This window comes from Haemorhous mexicanus, chromosome 2 (genome assembly GCF_027477595.1).
Source record: "Haemorhous mexicanus isolate bHaeMex1 chromosome 2, bHaeMex1.pri, whole genome shotgun sequence".
In the NCBI taxonomy this organism is placed as follows: domain Eukaryota; kingdom Metazoa; phylum Chordata; class Aves; order Passeriformes; family Fringillidae; genus Haemorhous; species Haemorhous mexicanus.
In genome coordinates, this window is record NC_082342.1 from 87,626,227 (window position 1) to 87,642,205 (window position 15,979).

At 43.6% G+C, this 15,979-nt stretch overlaps 2 protein-coding genes across 7 annotated transcripts in view; both read left to right on the top strand.

Moving 5' to 3' along the window:
* Positions 1–1,359: 1,359 nt before the first annotated feature.
* On the top strand, positions 1,360–14,270 carry ZBED1 (zinc finger BED-type containing 1). 3 transcript variants are annotated; one of them, XM_059839363.1, is made up of 2 exons: positions 1,360–1,711; positions 9,240–14,270. In XM_059839363.1, the coding sequence occupies exon 2, from the start codon at positions 9,291–9,293 to the stop codon at positions 11,376–11,378; it is 2,088 nt and encodes a 695-aa protein (XP_059695346.1). In that variant the 5' UTR covers positions 1,360–1,711; positions 9,240–9,290; the 3' UTR covers positions 11,379–14,270. The 3 variants fall into 3 exon arrangements, with proteins under 3 accessions (XP_059695346.1, XP_059695343.1, XP_059695344.1); XM_059839360.1 differs by lacking the exon at positions 1,360–1,711 and adding an exon at positions 2,218–2,356; XM_059839361.1 differs by lacking the exon at positions 1,360–1,711 and adding an exon at positions 2,865–3,034.
* The window catches only part of DHRSX (dehydrogenase/reductase X-linked), a 162,247-nt gene continuing 148,290 nt past the window's right edge, over positions 2,023–15,979 (top strand). For all 4 annotated transcript variants that reach the window (XM_059839365.1, XM_059839367.1, XM_059839364.1 and 1 more), the window contains exon 1: positions 2,023–2,356. In XM_059839365.1, coding sequence (XP_059695348.1) covers positions 2,038–2,356 — 319 coding nt within the window. In that variant the 5' untranslated portion in view covers positions 2,023–2,037. The remainder of the gene's footprint in view (positions 2,357–15,979) is intronic.

The following is a 15,979-nucleotide window of genomic DNA, read 5'->3' on the forward strand; positions in this document are numbered from 1 at the left end:
CATTTTCTGCAGGTCTTCAGAAGTGCCTCTCTTTGTGTCCTCTGCCCATACAGCAAAGCTGAGGAATTAGATTGCTCCTCTTGTCCCTTCCAGGGCTAAGACACCTAAAATTTCATTGAGGTAATAATGTCTCAGTGAGGTATCTAAAGTAAATGGATGAGATTCCAGCCTGAATACTTGGGGCTTTGGAGTAAATGATTGCAAGAAAAACCAAAGTGACAATAATAAGATGCAAGCTGTTGAAAACCAAAGAAAAGAAAGTACTGATTAAAACAAAGATTAGAAGACTATTTGAAAAGAATCAAAGACTACAGCCTTTTGTAATTATTTTCATTCCTCCTCCATGCCCCATTAGCCTTTAGAAAAAAATAATTTAATATATTGTTGGAAAAAAATTTCTCATCTTTTCTGTGACACTCTACTCATGAACCATGGAGGGCTGAAAATCATTTGTAAGATGCTGAGAAAAAGTAGTGGGTCCAATAAGACTGTAATGTTAACACATCGGTTTTCCCCCCACTTAGTCTAATTCCTTGGATAGCATTGTCTGAAAAAAGACAGAGGAGTATTTATTGCAGTAGCTTGAATATGCATCAATTGATTTTATTATACTAGAAAACCTGAGAAAGTATAGTTTATTTATATACAGATTGTGTAAATACACTGTAGGCAAGTTTCACAGTTTAATGTTGAAAGGGCTTTCATTAATGGTGTAGTTCTGAGAAAAGGATGTAAAGCAACATAAAAGAGTTGGGATTTGATTTTTACTAAGATAAGTTGAAAGAATAATTCACCTTTAGTAAATGTGTTTCTTCTTTCATGCTGTTTTATGTGTTGCTCTTTCTAGTAATCCATGCATGGTTGCAAAAAATATACATTAAGAATGAATCCCTCATTGATGTGACTTAATGATGTCTATAATTTATGTTTGCCTAATTCTCTGTGTTAATAAAAAAAAATCACCAGAGATTCATAAAATTAAATGGTTGGTTTTGTCCTGGAGCAACTACATACTATGCTTTTACTTTAAGTGTATTTCTGACAGAAGACATTGTCAGTTCTGCTGAGCAATGTAATCTGATACTAGAAAAGCATTATTTTTTAGAAAGTATGGAGTGGGGATTTTTAAAAGGCTAGGAGATTGCATTTCAAATACACTTCCAGAACTTTGTATGGTTTCCCATTTTTCTTAGAGAAAAAAAGTTACCCAAAGATTTCAAACTGAATATATGGGCCAACGACTCCTATTGTGCAATGACTGATTTTGGTTTGTGTCGATACTGAGGCTCAACTGCATTTTTTAAAAAAACCCACCGGTTCTGTGAGTGGAAACCACGGCATCAGGACTAGGCGCTCTATTTCCTGTAGCCGAAACTAGCCACCTACCACAAGAACTGGTAGACAGGACCCGCTTCTCTGTCCCGAGTACCCAGACTAAGGCCGAGCACTGAAAACTGACAACGCGATATAGCATGCGATGTACCAGTTAGCATTGTAAAGAAGGTATTTGTCAGACAGGTGTAAAATTCCGGCTCCTGAGGTAGGAAAGCTCCGTACAGCGAGCGGCATTTGGAGAAATCGGTACCTGCAACTGAGACCTCGAGAAGAGTGAGCCTGAGGGATGCCCGAGGTGAGAGGGGCCGTGCCCAGACCCGGCGACACCGTGGGAGTCCTCAGCAGCCCCTCATTTGTGCCAGACTGAAGGAAAATGGTGAGACAACTCGATGAGCGCTTTCTGCCACGGGATCCTGAAGCGACGCCGTGCGCCTCACTCCGCCTAGGCACTGACTGGCTTGTAGCTGTCACAGATGTGGCAGCAAGAGTCCCTGCGCCCCAACCCCGGCGGCCTCACCGGGCGGGCTGTCATGCCGCTACCGCCTCCCCCTCGCTGCAGCGTCGCGCACGCCGCCCCTCTCCGTCTCCCCCTGCCCAGCCGCTCGGGCGTCCCGGCGGGGGCTGAGCCGCCGCCTTGTCGCAGCTGCCGCCACCGAGGCCGGTGCTGCCGCCGCCGCCCCTTCCCTTCCCCCGCCACCGCACATGCCCAGAAGGGCGGGAGCCGCGGCGAGCCAGGGCGCTGCTGTGACAGCGGCGGCGCTTTCCCTTCCGTGGGTGGGTGGGGGCCGCGCCGCGCCCCCCGGCCCGGCCTGGCCCGGCCCGGCGGAAACACTGCGCCGGCCGCCTGCTCGCCCAGTGCCTTCCCCGCCGCGCCCCGAGCCCGCTGCCGCCGCGGGGCGGGAGGCGGCCATGTCGCTATTGTCTGCGCTGGTGCCCTTGCTCCGGGTGTACTGCATCGGCCTCCGCGTCATCCTGCACCAGCTGCGCCGCCGCTTCCAGCCGCGGTGCGCCCCGGCCTCAGGTGAGCACCGCAGCCGGCGCCGCGGGGCGGGGCGGCTCCGGGCGGGGGGCGGCAGCCCCCGCCGTGGAGAGGGGAAAGTTTGCCGCGCCTCCCCCCACCCACCGCGGGCAGGCGGCAGTTCGGGGCCCTGGGGCCGAGACCGCGCGGCCTGGCCGGGAGCGGCCGGACAGGGAAGGGAAGGAGAGAACGGGGCAGGGCAGCCGCGACCTTGGCTGTAGCGTGGGGCGCTCGGGCCGTGCCGCATCCCCCGAAGTGGGGCAGGGGCTGAGGGACCGCGGCGGCCCCGGCACGGGCGCCGCCGCCGGACTCCTCCCCTGCTCCCCTTCGCCGGCCGAGCACGACCTGCCGAGATACCCGAGGGCAGCGGCCCCGGGGGGGCTGCGACTGGCGAGGCGCCCTCCCCGCCCCCGCCGCACCCGCCCTCGCTGCCGGCGCCAGGCCCCGGCCCCACCGCCCCGTCCGGCCCCCGGGCCGCGGCCGCCCCGGACACGGGGCGGGGCGGGGGGCCGGGCCCGGGACGGGCGCCTGGCTGCACGCTGGCCTGACTTGTGGCCTCGGGAGGCGGTGTGGGGGTTCCGTGGTCCGGGGGTCCCCCCTTCTCTTCTTCCTCTCTTTGGCTCTCTGACAGTGTCTCCTGAGACCTCCTGAGCCGCGCGGGTGCTCCCTCCCTCAGCCCAGGTAGGTGCTTGGAAGGCGGGTAGGGGCGAGCAGCCTCCCCCGGCCCGGGCGCTCCTGCCGCCGCTGCCCGCTGTGCCCCCACCCCACCGGGGCGGCCGGGACCGCCGCTTTCGGCTTCCCTGTCCCGGCTGCTCCAGGAGGAGAACGTACCCGTGCTCCAAAAGCTTAGTATTTGATACCGGCTGACACTCGCTGACAGCCTTCAAGCTGTCAAGTGAGTGACACTTGTAGTTTTTTTCTAAGGGACTTCAGATTAGTCTTTAGTTTAAGAAGTTAGGTTTTTGCGCTTTTCTGATTTGGATCGACAGTGTGTTAAATGCTGACTCAGGGGAAACTTTGAGTTTATCAGAAAAAAACAATGATCTGCTTGCATTACTCTTGAAGACTAAAATGTTTCTGAGTTTATAAACTTAGAGCAAACTATGAGTCCAGGCAAATGTGTAGGTTAGCATCAGAGCTGACCATACAGCTGTATTGAAGTCCATGCCTTTAACTTACTTTCCTTATCAGCAAGTGAGCCTTTGTGGTGCTGTCAATAGTTTTAAGCAGAGGAACAATAAAAAAAGTAATATTGAGAGGGCCTAGTGTTTCAGTAAGGAATTCAGGCAGATGAGGATATTGATATAGACGATATCTGAAGTACTGGGAAGGAGATGGAACAAGTACACCGCACAACAGGAACTTATTTGTTCATCTTATCACACGTCTCATCCTTGGGTAGTGTTTTGTGTGCTTTTTATTCATTCCTGATTCTTCTGCTGGGATTCCCTTCCTCATTCTCAGAAGGCAGCAATGAAGCCCTCAAACAAATGAGAGGACCCTGGTGACAAAAAGGGCAGATGCGCATATGGTTTGAAGTCATCTGAGCATTTTTCTAGCATTAGCGTTTCTTGGCAGAGGAAATTTGGGTATTTTGCCTAGGGTGTGTAACACTTTCCAAATCTTTTTTTGAACCACAGTGAAACAGCATGACGAAAATGTGACCCAGTGTTTTGTTGCACTCTGCTCTTTGCTGCTAGTGAAAAAATAAGCATTGAATTTGGAAATGCCAGAGGAAGACAATGAAGATCCAACCCAGGAAATGTCACTTACCTAAGTGGGACCAAGGCAGTTTTGACAGATGTGAAAAGTTTTCTCTGAGCCCTAACTTGTGATGTTTTTTTTCCAAGGACAAGTGGTTTCCTCCTCAGCTAGTTGTTTGCACGCAGTTCCCTCTTGGCAGTTACCTGCTGCCTTGCTTTCATTCACTGTGTCCAGCTTCACCTTAACAACTGGAACCTTTTTACCCAGATGAACCACAAACTTCAAAATAGTGATGTCAGTGTAACAAAAAGAATAGTGTTGTCAGAACAAGCTTGGATCCGTAAACTACAGTTCCTGTAAGAAAACCCTGAGTACCTTTTTCAGGCCGTAATCTAGAAAGGTGTGGATGTTTAAAATTTTCTGTATCTTTTCTAAGGGGTTTCCGTAACTCTCACAAGTACAGGCATTTTATTGTCAGGGTGCTTTCCTCAGGAGAGCTTGGAGTGGCAAAGGGGAGCTGGGAAGGGCAGGACTGGGATCCTCTCTTCCTTGGCCCCAGTTTCCATATAAGAGTTCCTACTCTCTGTGCAGCAGCACTGCAGATTTCGCTTGGAAGATTTAAAAGAGGGAGATGTCTGCTGGCTTGTCCTTTAGCTCTGTGGATGAGTGTAAGGTTCTGATCTCAATGCAGCCCTTCTGCCTCTGAATTTTCCAAGAAAAGCTTGCTTTCTTATTCTTGTTGTGAAGAAGGACTCAGGATTTTAATCCAAGTAAATAAAACTAGTTTCACTTTTATTTTTTCTTACCCTGACTTAAGAGTTGCGTGCTCTTGGCACATGTGCTTTTAAAAATGACCCATGTGTTCTTTCATATCCTGAACTGGAGTTCATCTGATTTTTATAGATGGAATTCAAGACATTTTGAGTTTGAGCTCTGAAATCTAGGTTCAGTGCAAAAACCTGGTAATTGTTTTGAGTTGCAAACTGAAAAAATAATAACATCCTCTATTCAAGTGAATGTCCCCCATCAACACAGAGTAGGGAAGTTGACCTGAAATTCGGATATGGAAGCTCAGGGAAGAAAAATATGGAGCTGAGGCTACAAACCGGGTGTGCAGTCAGCAATTGCTTCGCTAACTAAAATCCAGCATAGAGGAAAGTGCAGAAATAAAGGGAAACTTAAGTTAAACTTAAAAATACTTCTCCAGGTACTAATTGCATAAACAGTATAACTGCTAATATGTAGTTTTAGTGTTCAGTCATTTAAACTATTAAAAGTTTTCTTAGAAATTACTGTTTGGACTTCTTTACAGTGTTTAATCATAGTTAATTGGAGGCTAGAAAAAAACCCTGCATGACTAAAGTTCCTGATTAAAACAGCTTTTTAAAAACACAAATCTAATCAGCAGATTGATAAAAGATAAACCAATATTAATTATGACACCAGGATATTACCAGTGGAAATGTGATCACCAAAAGTCATCCTACTGATAAGAAAAATGGTTCATATAAATAAAAGCTTCTCAAGGAATTTATTTGGCATTTTTCTCCTGCATTTGTTCTTCTACTGTACATCTTTCATTGAAATTTAGTAGGGGAAACCTAAATCCTGAGGGTTACGTAGGAGTTTTGAAGTCTTTGTAGTTAAATTTGGAACCTTTAATGTGTAGAAAACTGTATCTGAAGAAGGTGGTTATGTGGATTAAGTTAAAGAGATTTTAAAGGTGACTCCTGTTCTTCATAAAAGTGGTTGAACTTTCAGTTTTTAAATTTCCTCAAGTTTTAGTTACTCAGTATCCACATTCACACCAAGTTTCTTTACAGTTAATTATGAAATGTTGATTTAGGATTATGCACCTCTTAATTTTGATTCATGCTTTGAGGTCTCTTACTTTATATGACTAAAGCGTAGTGGGAGCCTGAGCACTTCCTGCTCAAAGCTGTGTGAGCTCCAGGTAGTAAATCATCCAGAGGTGGGTAAGGAAATGACCAGGTAGAAAGGATTGATGGCAGGCAAAAATGCAGTTACATCAAGCAGTTAAACCCTCTCCCCATGCATGCCCCTAAAAGAGTCATTAAGTTATTTTCAGAATGAGGAATCACTTGCTTTATGGTTGCCCCTCTGGTGACTGAGGCAAAGGTTGTGGGACAGGGATACCCATAAGGTGCCGTTGCTGTGCATGCACAGGGAGGCAGAGCTAAGGTTGCATGGTGTCTGCACACCCCATGTTTCCTCACATCCCTGAGCTTGGTGTCACAATCCAAGTGACTGTCCTGGGAGTTTTGAACCAATTTTCTTTGCCCATGGGGAAACTGAGCCCTGCCTGCAAGGATAGCACAGCTGCCTTCCACGACACAAGCCACCACTAGCATTGATATTTTGGCCCAAGGCCTGCCCTGGAGAGGGATGTGTTTGTGTTAGGAGAATGAGACGGGGAGTCTGAGAGGTGTGAGGAGACAGCACAGCCTGCCCCGAACAGCAGGGATGAGGTGCTAGGGCCAGAAAGTCTGGACTTTTCTTCCTCCTGTAGCAGCAGAGTTTGCTGCAAAGCCAGCAGTGGATCCTCTCTGCAGGCTCTTAGAAACCTCTGTCCTGGTACTGGCTGGTGGTGTTGGCCAGCTGTATGAAGGAGGCAAGGGAAAGAAACAGCAGCCTCTCCAAAGGTGCACTCCTGTGGGTGGGAATTCAGGGTTGCTGTTGTTTTTGCCAGGACTAGACTATGAATACTGTTTTTCTGAAAGTGTAGTTTACCTCTTCCTGGAGTAATATGAGAGGTGTGGGGTTTGGGTTTGTGTTCATAATGCTGGTTATGCTGTATAACACTCAATGAGAGGCAGGCATGATGAGCAGCTTATATTTGAGCTGTATTATACTGGCATATCCTTAGCTGTGGCAGTACTGCTCTGGGCCACTATTGCCAAGTGCCTGATACATCACGAACTGAAGGCAAAGCTGTGACATACATAAGATTGAAGAGTGGGGTGAGTCTGTAACACTCCCATACTCTGAAATAACTTCTACTTTGTCAGTTGGTGATGAACTTTTTATGATCCAAGGTGTGTCATACTAATTTTGAACATTAAAGATGCATCAACTCTTTTATTTCAGTGCCTTCCTCCTTACTTTCAGGAATTGCCAGGTAAACTGCAGGGAAAACTGTAAGATTTAGTGAAATGACATGAGCCTCTGTGCTTCCTTGAGACACCATGTCATGGATTGAAATAGAGGAATCTAAAAGCTATGATAATATGTATCAATATGGTATGTCAGTGCACAGCTGATGGCATGGCAGGGTTACCTCATTACAAGTTACACCATTTGGTCTTTCAAAATCATCCGTTTTTGTGGGATTGCATACCTTGGTGCTGTTGATATGCACATGTTTAGAATTAGGCAGCATTACCATGTTGAATCAATAGTTTATCCTGGCAACTTAAAGGCACTGAATGAATCACAGTAGAAGGCATGCTAGTAGGCAGAACTTTGCCCCTCCCTCAGGAAAAAATGCTAAGTGTCTCCACCCAGAAGTAAATCTTCAGAACAAATTCAATAAAATGCTTGCCCTGCATCTCTCGTTCTGCTTCTAAACAAACAGCTGTGTTTAGATAAGAATGTTTAGTATCAGTTAACCTGTCTTTGGTTTTCCATTCAAGGCATTTAGAAAATGTTGCAAAATACCAGCTGTAGTTCAGAGAGAAAACTGTCTAACTGTCTTTTCTTGTGAATGTTCTCCAACAGCAGAAAGCACCCCAGAGAATCTTTCACACATGCTTATTTTTTTTCCCTTCTTTTTTTCTTTCTTTTTTTCTTTTTTTTCTTTTTTTTTTTTTTTAATATTGCCTTGCACCAATATGAAAAAGTCAGGTTGCTTCTTCCTGCCCTAACCAGCCAGTCTTACCACCTGAGGATTTCTGGGCTTGGGCACAGATGCAGCTCCCAAGCAGCAGAGAAGTAGCAGTGCTGTTGTTTTCAGTCTGATGCTCCTTATGTTACTCTCCTGTTCTCTTTCTCTGGATTTTTGTGAAGGAAGCTGCATCCGTGTCAACTAGTGTCTTCCTTCTTCTTCCCAATGCTGGCCAAGGCTGTGGAAAAGGGCTTGTTCCTGTCACAGTGGAGTGGAAGAAATAGAGAAGTGTCAGTCCAATTGTGCTGTGCTGTGACTTGGCTCTTGGGTGTAGTGAGATCAGCTCTGATGGGTGCCAGCTGCCAGCACTGTTCACAGAGGCACTGTAGGCCTCAAGTAGCACTTGCATGTGACTGCTCAAGGAGTGTTTTCCTGTGCAGATACCAAGGTACAGATTGCCAAGTCTTGCCTTATCACCGCACTCATCTCTAGTGTAATCTCCTCCCAACTTCTGTGGCCTTTTGAAGAAAATGCTGCAGAATTATTTTCCAGCTGATGTGGATAATAACATTTATTAGTGTTTTTCTGTCTGCTTTTCCTGTAATTATTATGTACTGTTATTCCAGGAACCACAAATGTGAGCTAGTACTTCAGGAGATGACTTTGATTTCAGAAAGAGAAGGACGGAAAGTTGTCAGACATGTATTGTTCATCTGCATGTAGATTCAAGCTCCTTTTCCTTTTATTTTAGTCAGAAAACATCTTTGCATTTGAGAGGAGCAGATTATTGCCATAATTTGCATCACAGATATTTTATTATGATTTTTTTAAAGCGAAAGCTGGAACAGTTAGATCAAGCTTACAAAACTTCTTTCAAAATAAACAAACAAGAAAACCTTTGCTCCTTCAGTATCAGGTTTCAGTTGAAATAGATGTTAACAGCAAAGTTCAGTAATTCTTTGGCAAGAGGATGTTGGTCTAGTTCTAACTTAAGAGGCGGAAAATGCTATAGCAGATGACCAGTTCTTGTGACAGTAATTTATCAAGTCTGTGGTGGTACTTATGCTTTCTCTTCCCAGAATTATGAAATTCCAGAAAAAAATATTTACCCGGGTCTTCTAGCTTAGTTTCACAGCAGAATGGGATATATTAAAACCCCTTATAGTTTTTGACAATCCAGTGGGCTTCTTATAGGTCACACTTGCTGCAAATTTCATCTTTAAATTTGCAAATGTAATTAGTGAGTAGGATACATTCACAGAAACGCTGATTTCACATAGTTGAGTGTGGTCAAACTTGTGCTTTCTCATTGTATCTTTATCTTACTGCCTTTATCAGGTACTCATTAATGAGTGAAGGATCAAAAGGTGGGACGGTGGCCAAGAAGCAATGGAGAATAAAAGTTTAGAAGGTTCCCCATCAGACCTAAAGTTAGTGGCTCACCCGAGAGCAAAGAGTAAAGTGTGGAAGTACTTTGGGTTTGATACCAATGCAGAAGGATGCATATTACAGTGGAAGAAGATCTACTGCCGTATTTGCATGGCACAGATTGCCTATTCAGGAAACACGTCCAACCTTTCCTACCACCTTGAGAAAAATCACCCCGATGAATTCTGTGAGTTTGTGAAAAGCAACACTGAGCAAATGAGGGAAGCCTTTGCCACAGCATTTTCGAAAATCAAGCCGGAGTCATCACAGCAGGTTGTTCAAGATAGCCTCATCATGAAGACCTACCAGAACTACGAAAACAAAAAACATCAGGAACTGACATCTGCAGTCATCAGCTTAATTTGCGAGGGCATGTATCCAGCCTCCATTGTCGATGAACCTACCTTCAAGGCCCTCTTGAGAACAGCGGACCCCAGGTATGAACTTCCGAGCCGGAAGTACTTCTGTACAAAAGCAATTCCTGAAAAGTACAGTGCTATTAGAGAAATTGTGCTGAAAGAGCTCACTGAGGTTCTCTGGTGTGGCATATCCACGGACTTGTGGAGGAGTGAAAACCAGAACAGGTCGTATGTAACTGTGGCAGTTCACTTTCTCAGCAGCAGTCCTGCCAACTGCCTGGCTGTGAACTCGCGGTGTTTGAAAACGTTCGAAGTACCGGAGGATAACACTGCAGAGACCATTACACGAGTCCTTTATGAAACATTCATTGAGTGGGGGATCAATACAAAAGTCTTTGGTGCTACAACAGATTACAGTAAAGACATTGTAAAAGCTTGCTCTCTCTTAGATATTCCCGTACAGATGCCTTGTTTGGGGCACACTTTTAACGCAGGAATACAACAAGCTTTTCAGCTCCCCAAACTCTGCAACCTTCTTGCCAGGTGCCGAAAGCTGGTGGAGTATTTTCAGCAGTCTACGGTCGCAATGTACATGCTGAGCGAAAAGCAGAAGCAGCAGAATATTCTCCACTGCATGCTGGTAAGTGACCGTGTTTCCTGGTGGGGAAGCACGCTCGCTATGCTGCAGCGCCTCAAGGAGCAGCAGTTTGTCATTGCGGCTGTTCTCGTGGAGGACAGCAACAACCACCACCTCATGCTGGAATCCAGTGAGTGGAATACAATCGAAGGGCTGGTGGAGCTGCTCCAGCCTTTCAAGCAGGTTGCAGAGATGATGTCTGCTTCAAAGTACCCGACGATAAGTATGGTAAAGCCACTTCTCCACATGCTTCTGAATACCACTCTGAACATCAAAGAGAACGATTTGAAAGAAATCAGCATGGCAAAGGAGGTGATTGCTAAAGAGTTGTCAACCACCTACCAGCACACACCTGAGATAGACATGTTTCTCAATGTTGCAACTTTCTTGGATCCCCGCTACAAGAAACTGCCTTTTCTGTCAGCCTTTGAGAGGCAGCAGGTAGAAAACAGAGTGGTGGAAGAAGCAAAAAGCCTGCTGGAGAAAGTAAAAGAAAATAGTTTTAGAACTGAGGAGAAATTCTTCACTGTTTCAGAAGAGCCCCCTATGAAAAAAATCATCATCTCCTCTACTCCTCCTCCTACCAGTGTCATCAACAACATGCTTGCAGAGATCTTTTGCCAGACAGGAGGCGTGGAAGACCAGGAGGAGTGGCATGCTCAGATTGTTGAGGAGTTGAGCAACTTCAAGTCACAAAAAGTCCTTGGTTTGAATGAAGACCCGTTGAAGTGGTGGTCTGACAGACTAGCACTGTTTCCAGTTTTACCAAAGGTTCTTCAAAAATACTGGTGTATTTTGGCCACAAGGGTCTTCCCTGAACGCCTTTTTGGCTCTTCTGCTAATGTTGTGAGTGCAAAGAGAAACCGATTAGCCCCGGCTCATGTGGATGAGCAGATCTTTTTGTATGAAAACAGTCGTAATGGGTCTGAGGCAGAACCGGAGGACGAAGATGAAGGAGAGTGGGGTTTGGAACAGGAACAGATTTTTAACTTAAATGACTCGGTAAACATAAACAACAGTTTCTTTAATATTCGAGACAGTGGGTTTGTTTAACAGGACTGCTGCGGTACATTTAATGACAAAGAAGAGAGGTGTTTGTCTTAAGTTACCAAAAATTCTTCTGTTGTATGCTATGAATGCTGTAAATATTGAACAGTTGTAACAAACTTGATTTAGCTTCCATTATCTGTGTTTTTTCCCACTGTCTTAAAACATGAATGACTTGTGATCAAACAGCACTGAAATGAATGAGGAAATAAATTCTACAAAGACCATGATTTCTGACTGTGGCCCAGATTTCAGAAAGCACTTATCCATGTGCTTCCTTTCCACTTGTTTCAGTGGGAGACAAATACATGCTTATGTGCTTTCTATCATAAAATTATTTTCCTGAGTTAGGACCTTGAGGAAGTTTTTTAAAATTTATGCCTCCATTTGTAAATCCTGTTTGACTCAGGATGCTAGCTTTAAATTTTGGATTTTAAAATGTTTTTAAAATCCATAGATCTGAGCAGTGAATATTTTTAGAATATATTATTGCTATGGAATGAAAAAAGATCTTGAGCCTGATTTTCACTACCTCATGTCTTAGGTCTGGTCTATGCTAGTAAAGTTCAGCTGGTATAATTATGTTGGTTAGGGGACTGATGTGTTATTATTTTGACTGATACTGTGCTGGCATAGGCTGTAGTGTGGATGCATTTATACCAGGATAATTTATTTTCCTTTCCAGTGCATTGTAAATGATATGAACACTTAAACTGGTATTGCTGTGTCCCCATTAGTCCAGTTTTACCATTTAACTGCAGCTAAATGGCAAAATTGGGCTTTTTTTGTTTGTTTTGCTTTGTGTCTAAGCAAGTCCTGATTGTAGTCTCTTGTGCTTTTGCAAAGTGAGAACCAAGTGTGGGGTCCAGGCAGTTGTGTTACCTTCACCTTGTGCCAGTGCCGTGGCTGATGCCATATGGTGTGTAGCAGGCAAGGCATCAGCTCTTTGGTAAGGGAGGGAGGGGGAGAGGGCAGGGAGACATCTATAGGCTACTGCTCTAATGGTTTGTCTGTGTTACAAAATCCTTAACCTCTTCATTTAATGGGGACTTTGCCCAGGGTAGCTTGAAAATTTTTTGGCAAGAAAAGCAAAATAAAAAGCTTTAATATTATGTAAATATATTTAAAAGAAGGGGACCCCTGAATTTCCTCACATGTATTTAGTGAATCTTTAAAATTGTTTTTTGTTATGTTAGCACTTAAAAACTTTTTTTCACCTGTCTCTTTTTAATTCAGTTTGTAGAGTGGACTTCAGTCCTGTCCAGTCTAATGTTTGAGTACTGTTTCTGATTAGTTGTGTATTGTAAGTACTCCCTTTGTGTCTCCGAGCATAAGTGTTTTAAGCCCCTTTGAGAACTTGATAAACAAAAAAAAAGAAACCAACCTGAGGACCCCCCCCCCCCCAAAATCTCTAATGAAATACTGCAGGTCATAAACAGGATCAGAGTTCGCGCTAGACATGAAATAGGATGCACCAGCTTTTTGTTCTGAGATGCAGTGGAGAACTCTTGGCATTTTCCAGTTACAATCAAGGTTTGCTTGGGGTTTTATTTCTGTTACTGGTGTCTCACCCTCCCACCTCGGTGTTAGTCTACCACTATGTCGAGCAATATCTGTGTGTTACTGTTCTGCAGGAAGAAAGTTGGGGTTTTTTATCACAATGACACCTGTGGACATTGGGTTGTAAAAAGAGCACAGACAGCAAGAACATACCAAAAGGGAATGGCGATGGAATTGAATCTATTGCCAAATGGTTTGTTTATGGTTTGGTTTAATAATTTTTGGAAGTTTGAGGCCTCTGTGTTCTTTGTAGGTGGTGGGAAGGGATGGGTGAGTGAGGAGAAGGGACAGAAGTTAGGCTGAAAGAACAGTGAAGTAAGTACTTGCAACTACATAAATAAAAATGTTTAAGCCTGGGAAAAATGCAGTTAGCAAGTGGTGCAGCCTGTGTTTGGCTGTTAGTAAGCCTGGGGTTGCACTTTCCAGGCCCCTGAAAACTGATTTGCACTTGTACAAAGTACATGCACTGTGCATCCTGTTGAATGTTGCTACTCTCCATGTCCACTGAGGAGGTGTATATGTTTGCCCAGGCGCAAAACGCAGGCTTGGCCTAGAATTCCACAAGTTAAGTCTGCTATCTGTGAGGGCAACAAAATCAAATTATGGAAGGGAGTGAGATACCTGAACTCCTGTGACACCCCAGCAGTCTGCCAGGAAGAGCTCTTGGTTTTTGCGGTCATCACTTGCGGGAGCTGTTACCACCACTGCAAGCCCTCCCTCCAGAACCTGCACAAATGCTGGTGTGAAGTGTGTGGATCTTGTCTTACATGAGCATAATTTAAAGCTGTGCCCTCACAATCAAGGCAAAGCCCAGAGCACCCTTGGTCTGCACTTAGTTTTCCCCTGTCGGCAGCATTGCATCCATCTTTATCTTCCTAGGGCTGAGCATAAACAGTGACGCTTACAAGGAGTTTTACTGAGATCAGTGCAATGCACTACTCTCTTCCTTCCAGCTTCTTTTTATTTTTTGGTATCCAAAATAAAATTGTAGTTGGTTCAATTGATGTGTCTCAGCATTCTTTGAAAAAAAGGAGAAGAAAAAGAAAAAAAAAGAGCAAAACCATTGTTAGTCTTACCCATTGTCTGTGAGATTTTTTTATTTAATGTTCTAAACCTGGAATATTGTTAAATAAACCAGAAAAATATGTTAGTTACTAGATTATTTGTCTGATGTGTGGTCATATCTACAGCACTTTATGACTTCGAACTCTTCCACAGTAGGGGGAGGTTGTATTCTGAGGATTTAAAGCTATGCATTCATTTTCCTTTTGATCCTGTAAGTTATTTTTTAAAAATGCTGTACAAATCTTTTGGATTAAAAAAAATGAGGATGAAAAATGTTGGAAGTTTAGATGGTTTCTCTCACTTAAATACGTGTGGTGTTTTTCATTTATTGACACGATTTTCTGTTGTTTGGTTGGGTGGAGAAGGAAAATTGCAAGCTGTTTTAAATATTGCTACAACTTGAGTTAACTCTCATGTTGCTGCTAAGGGTGGGCCTAGGACAATTTCCTAATAATTCTATTTAGTCAATTTTATGTTTCTTGAGAGCTTCTTTGAATACACAGCCTAACGTTTCCTTTTCTTTTCAGTACAGCTGAGACATCTTTTTGGAGGGACAATAGAGGAACAAACTTCAGCTTTTGAGTACTTTATGCTGAAAAAGTGAATTTTTGAACAGGGTCTCAAAGTATGTACTCTGTCAAAAGAAGTTTTGCCCTTGTCACCAACTATGTATTTCCAATTCAGGATTAAAACTCAGTGGGCTGGGTGAGGTGTCTTGGGGTAACAATCTAACTAAAGGGAGTTTTGGGTTTCTGACCAAGTCTTGAACAAATTTCACCTCCCTCTGCCATCAGGGATTATGAGAAGACAAAAAATCTTGAACCATACTGAAGTTGAAAAGGTGATTTTTTTTCCAGCAAACAATGTCTGAAGTGCTTTGGTTTAAAGGAGGGCAATAAAGTTCTGTATTATTTATGGAAAGGGTGTATGGTTTTAAGGTTTTTTTGCAGCAGTCTTTTAGATTAATTTCAAGCATTTTCTTTAACCAACGTCATGGTGTCCAATAAGCTTTACAGGAGCATTTGTGAGCAGGCAGGAATATTAAAAGCAAAAAAACCACAATTGGTTATTTTTAATATTTTATAGGACTTCTGAAAACTTAAAAGTGACGTGTAGTTCTTGATTTTTGTCCAGCCCCCCCTTAAAAAGAAGGGGCTGCCTGAGGACATCATTTCTGAAGGAGAGGAAATGCATGTATATGAACACAGAAGTAGTGTATTTTACGTACTCCATGACAACTGGGTAAAGGAAACTTCATGCTGGAAAAATTACATTTTAGTGTCTGCACATCATCCTCCTTTTGATAGTCTCCATTTCTGAGTATTCTTCTGAAGATCTGGTGATCTTGGTTCTGGTGATGTTATCTAGTCTAGACTGTCTTTTTAGCTCTGCTGAAAGGACTCTTGGGATCTCTTAAGTTTTGTGGCATTTTTTTTCCCTTTGGACCAGACTATGTGGTCTGTCTTGCCTTATCTCCTCCAAATTAATGTTCTGCTAAATTCAAAACATTTTTGGGGAACATAGGGAAATTATGGAAGTTGGTTTTGCTTTTTTAGTAACATTTGGTGCAGTATAGAGAATTTGAAGATTCAGCTTCATTTTATGTCTGCATTAAGAGCACATCAGTAAATCATGTCTTGATACTATTTAAACTGTATTTCAAATATAATTTCAAGATATAATTTCAAAACAACTCTGCAGTTGCAGTTTTTAGTGCTGTTGTTTTTAAATACAAAAGAATTTCCTTTAGATTGAACAATAAAAATCAATTAAATATATATTTACTGTTGTTGCAGTGCCCCTTCAGTGGCCCTGCAGTTGGGTTAAAATGCCACAAAGGAACTGAGTTTAGCATTAAACAAACAGAAAAAATTAAAAACTAATCACTGTTTTTGAGCTTACCATGGGTTTTAAAAACACAATTGGATTTATATGTTTTTAAAAATTCAAAGGCTGTTGCAGCAAATATTTTCAAATAAGAT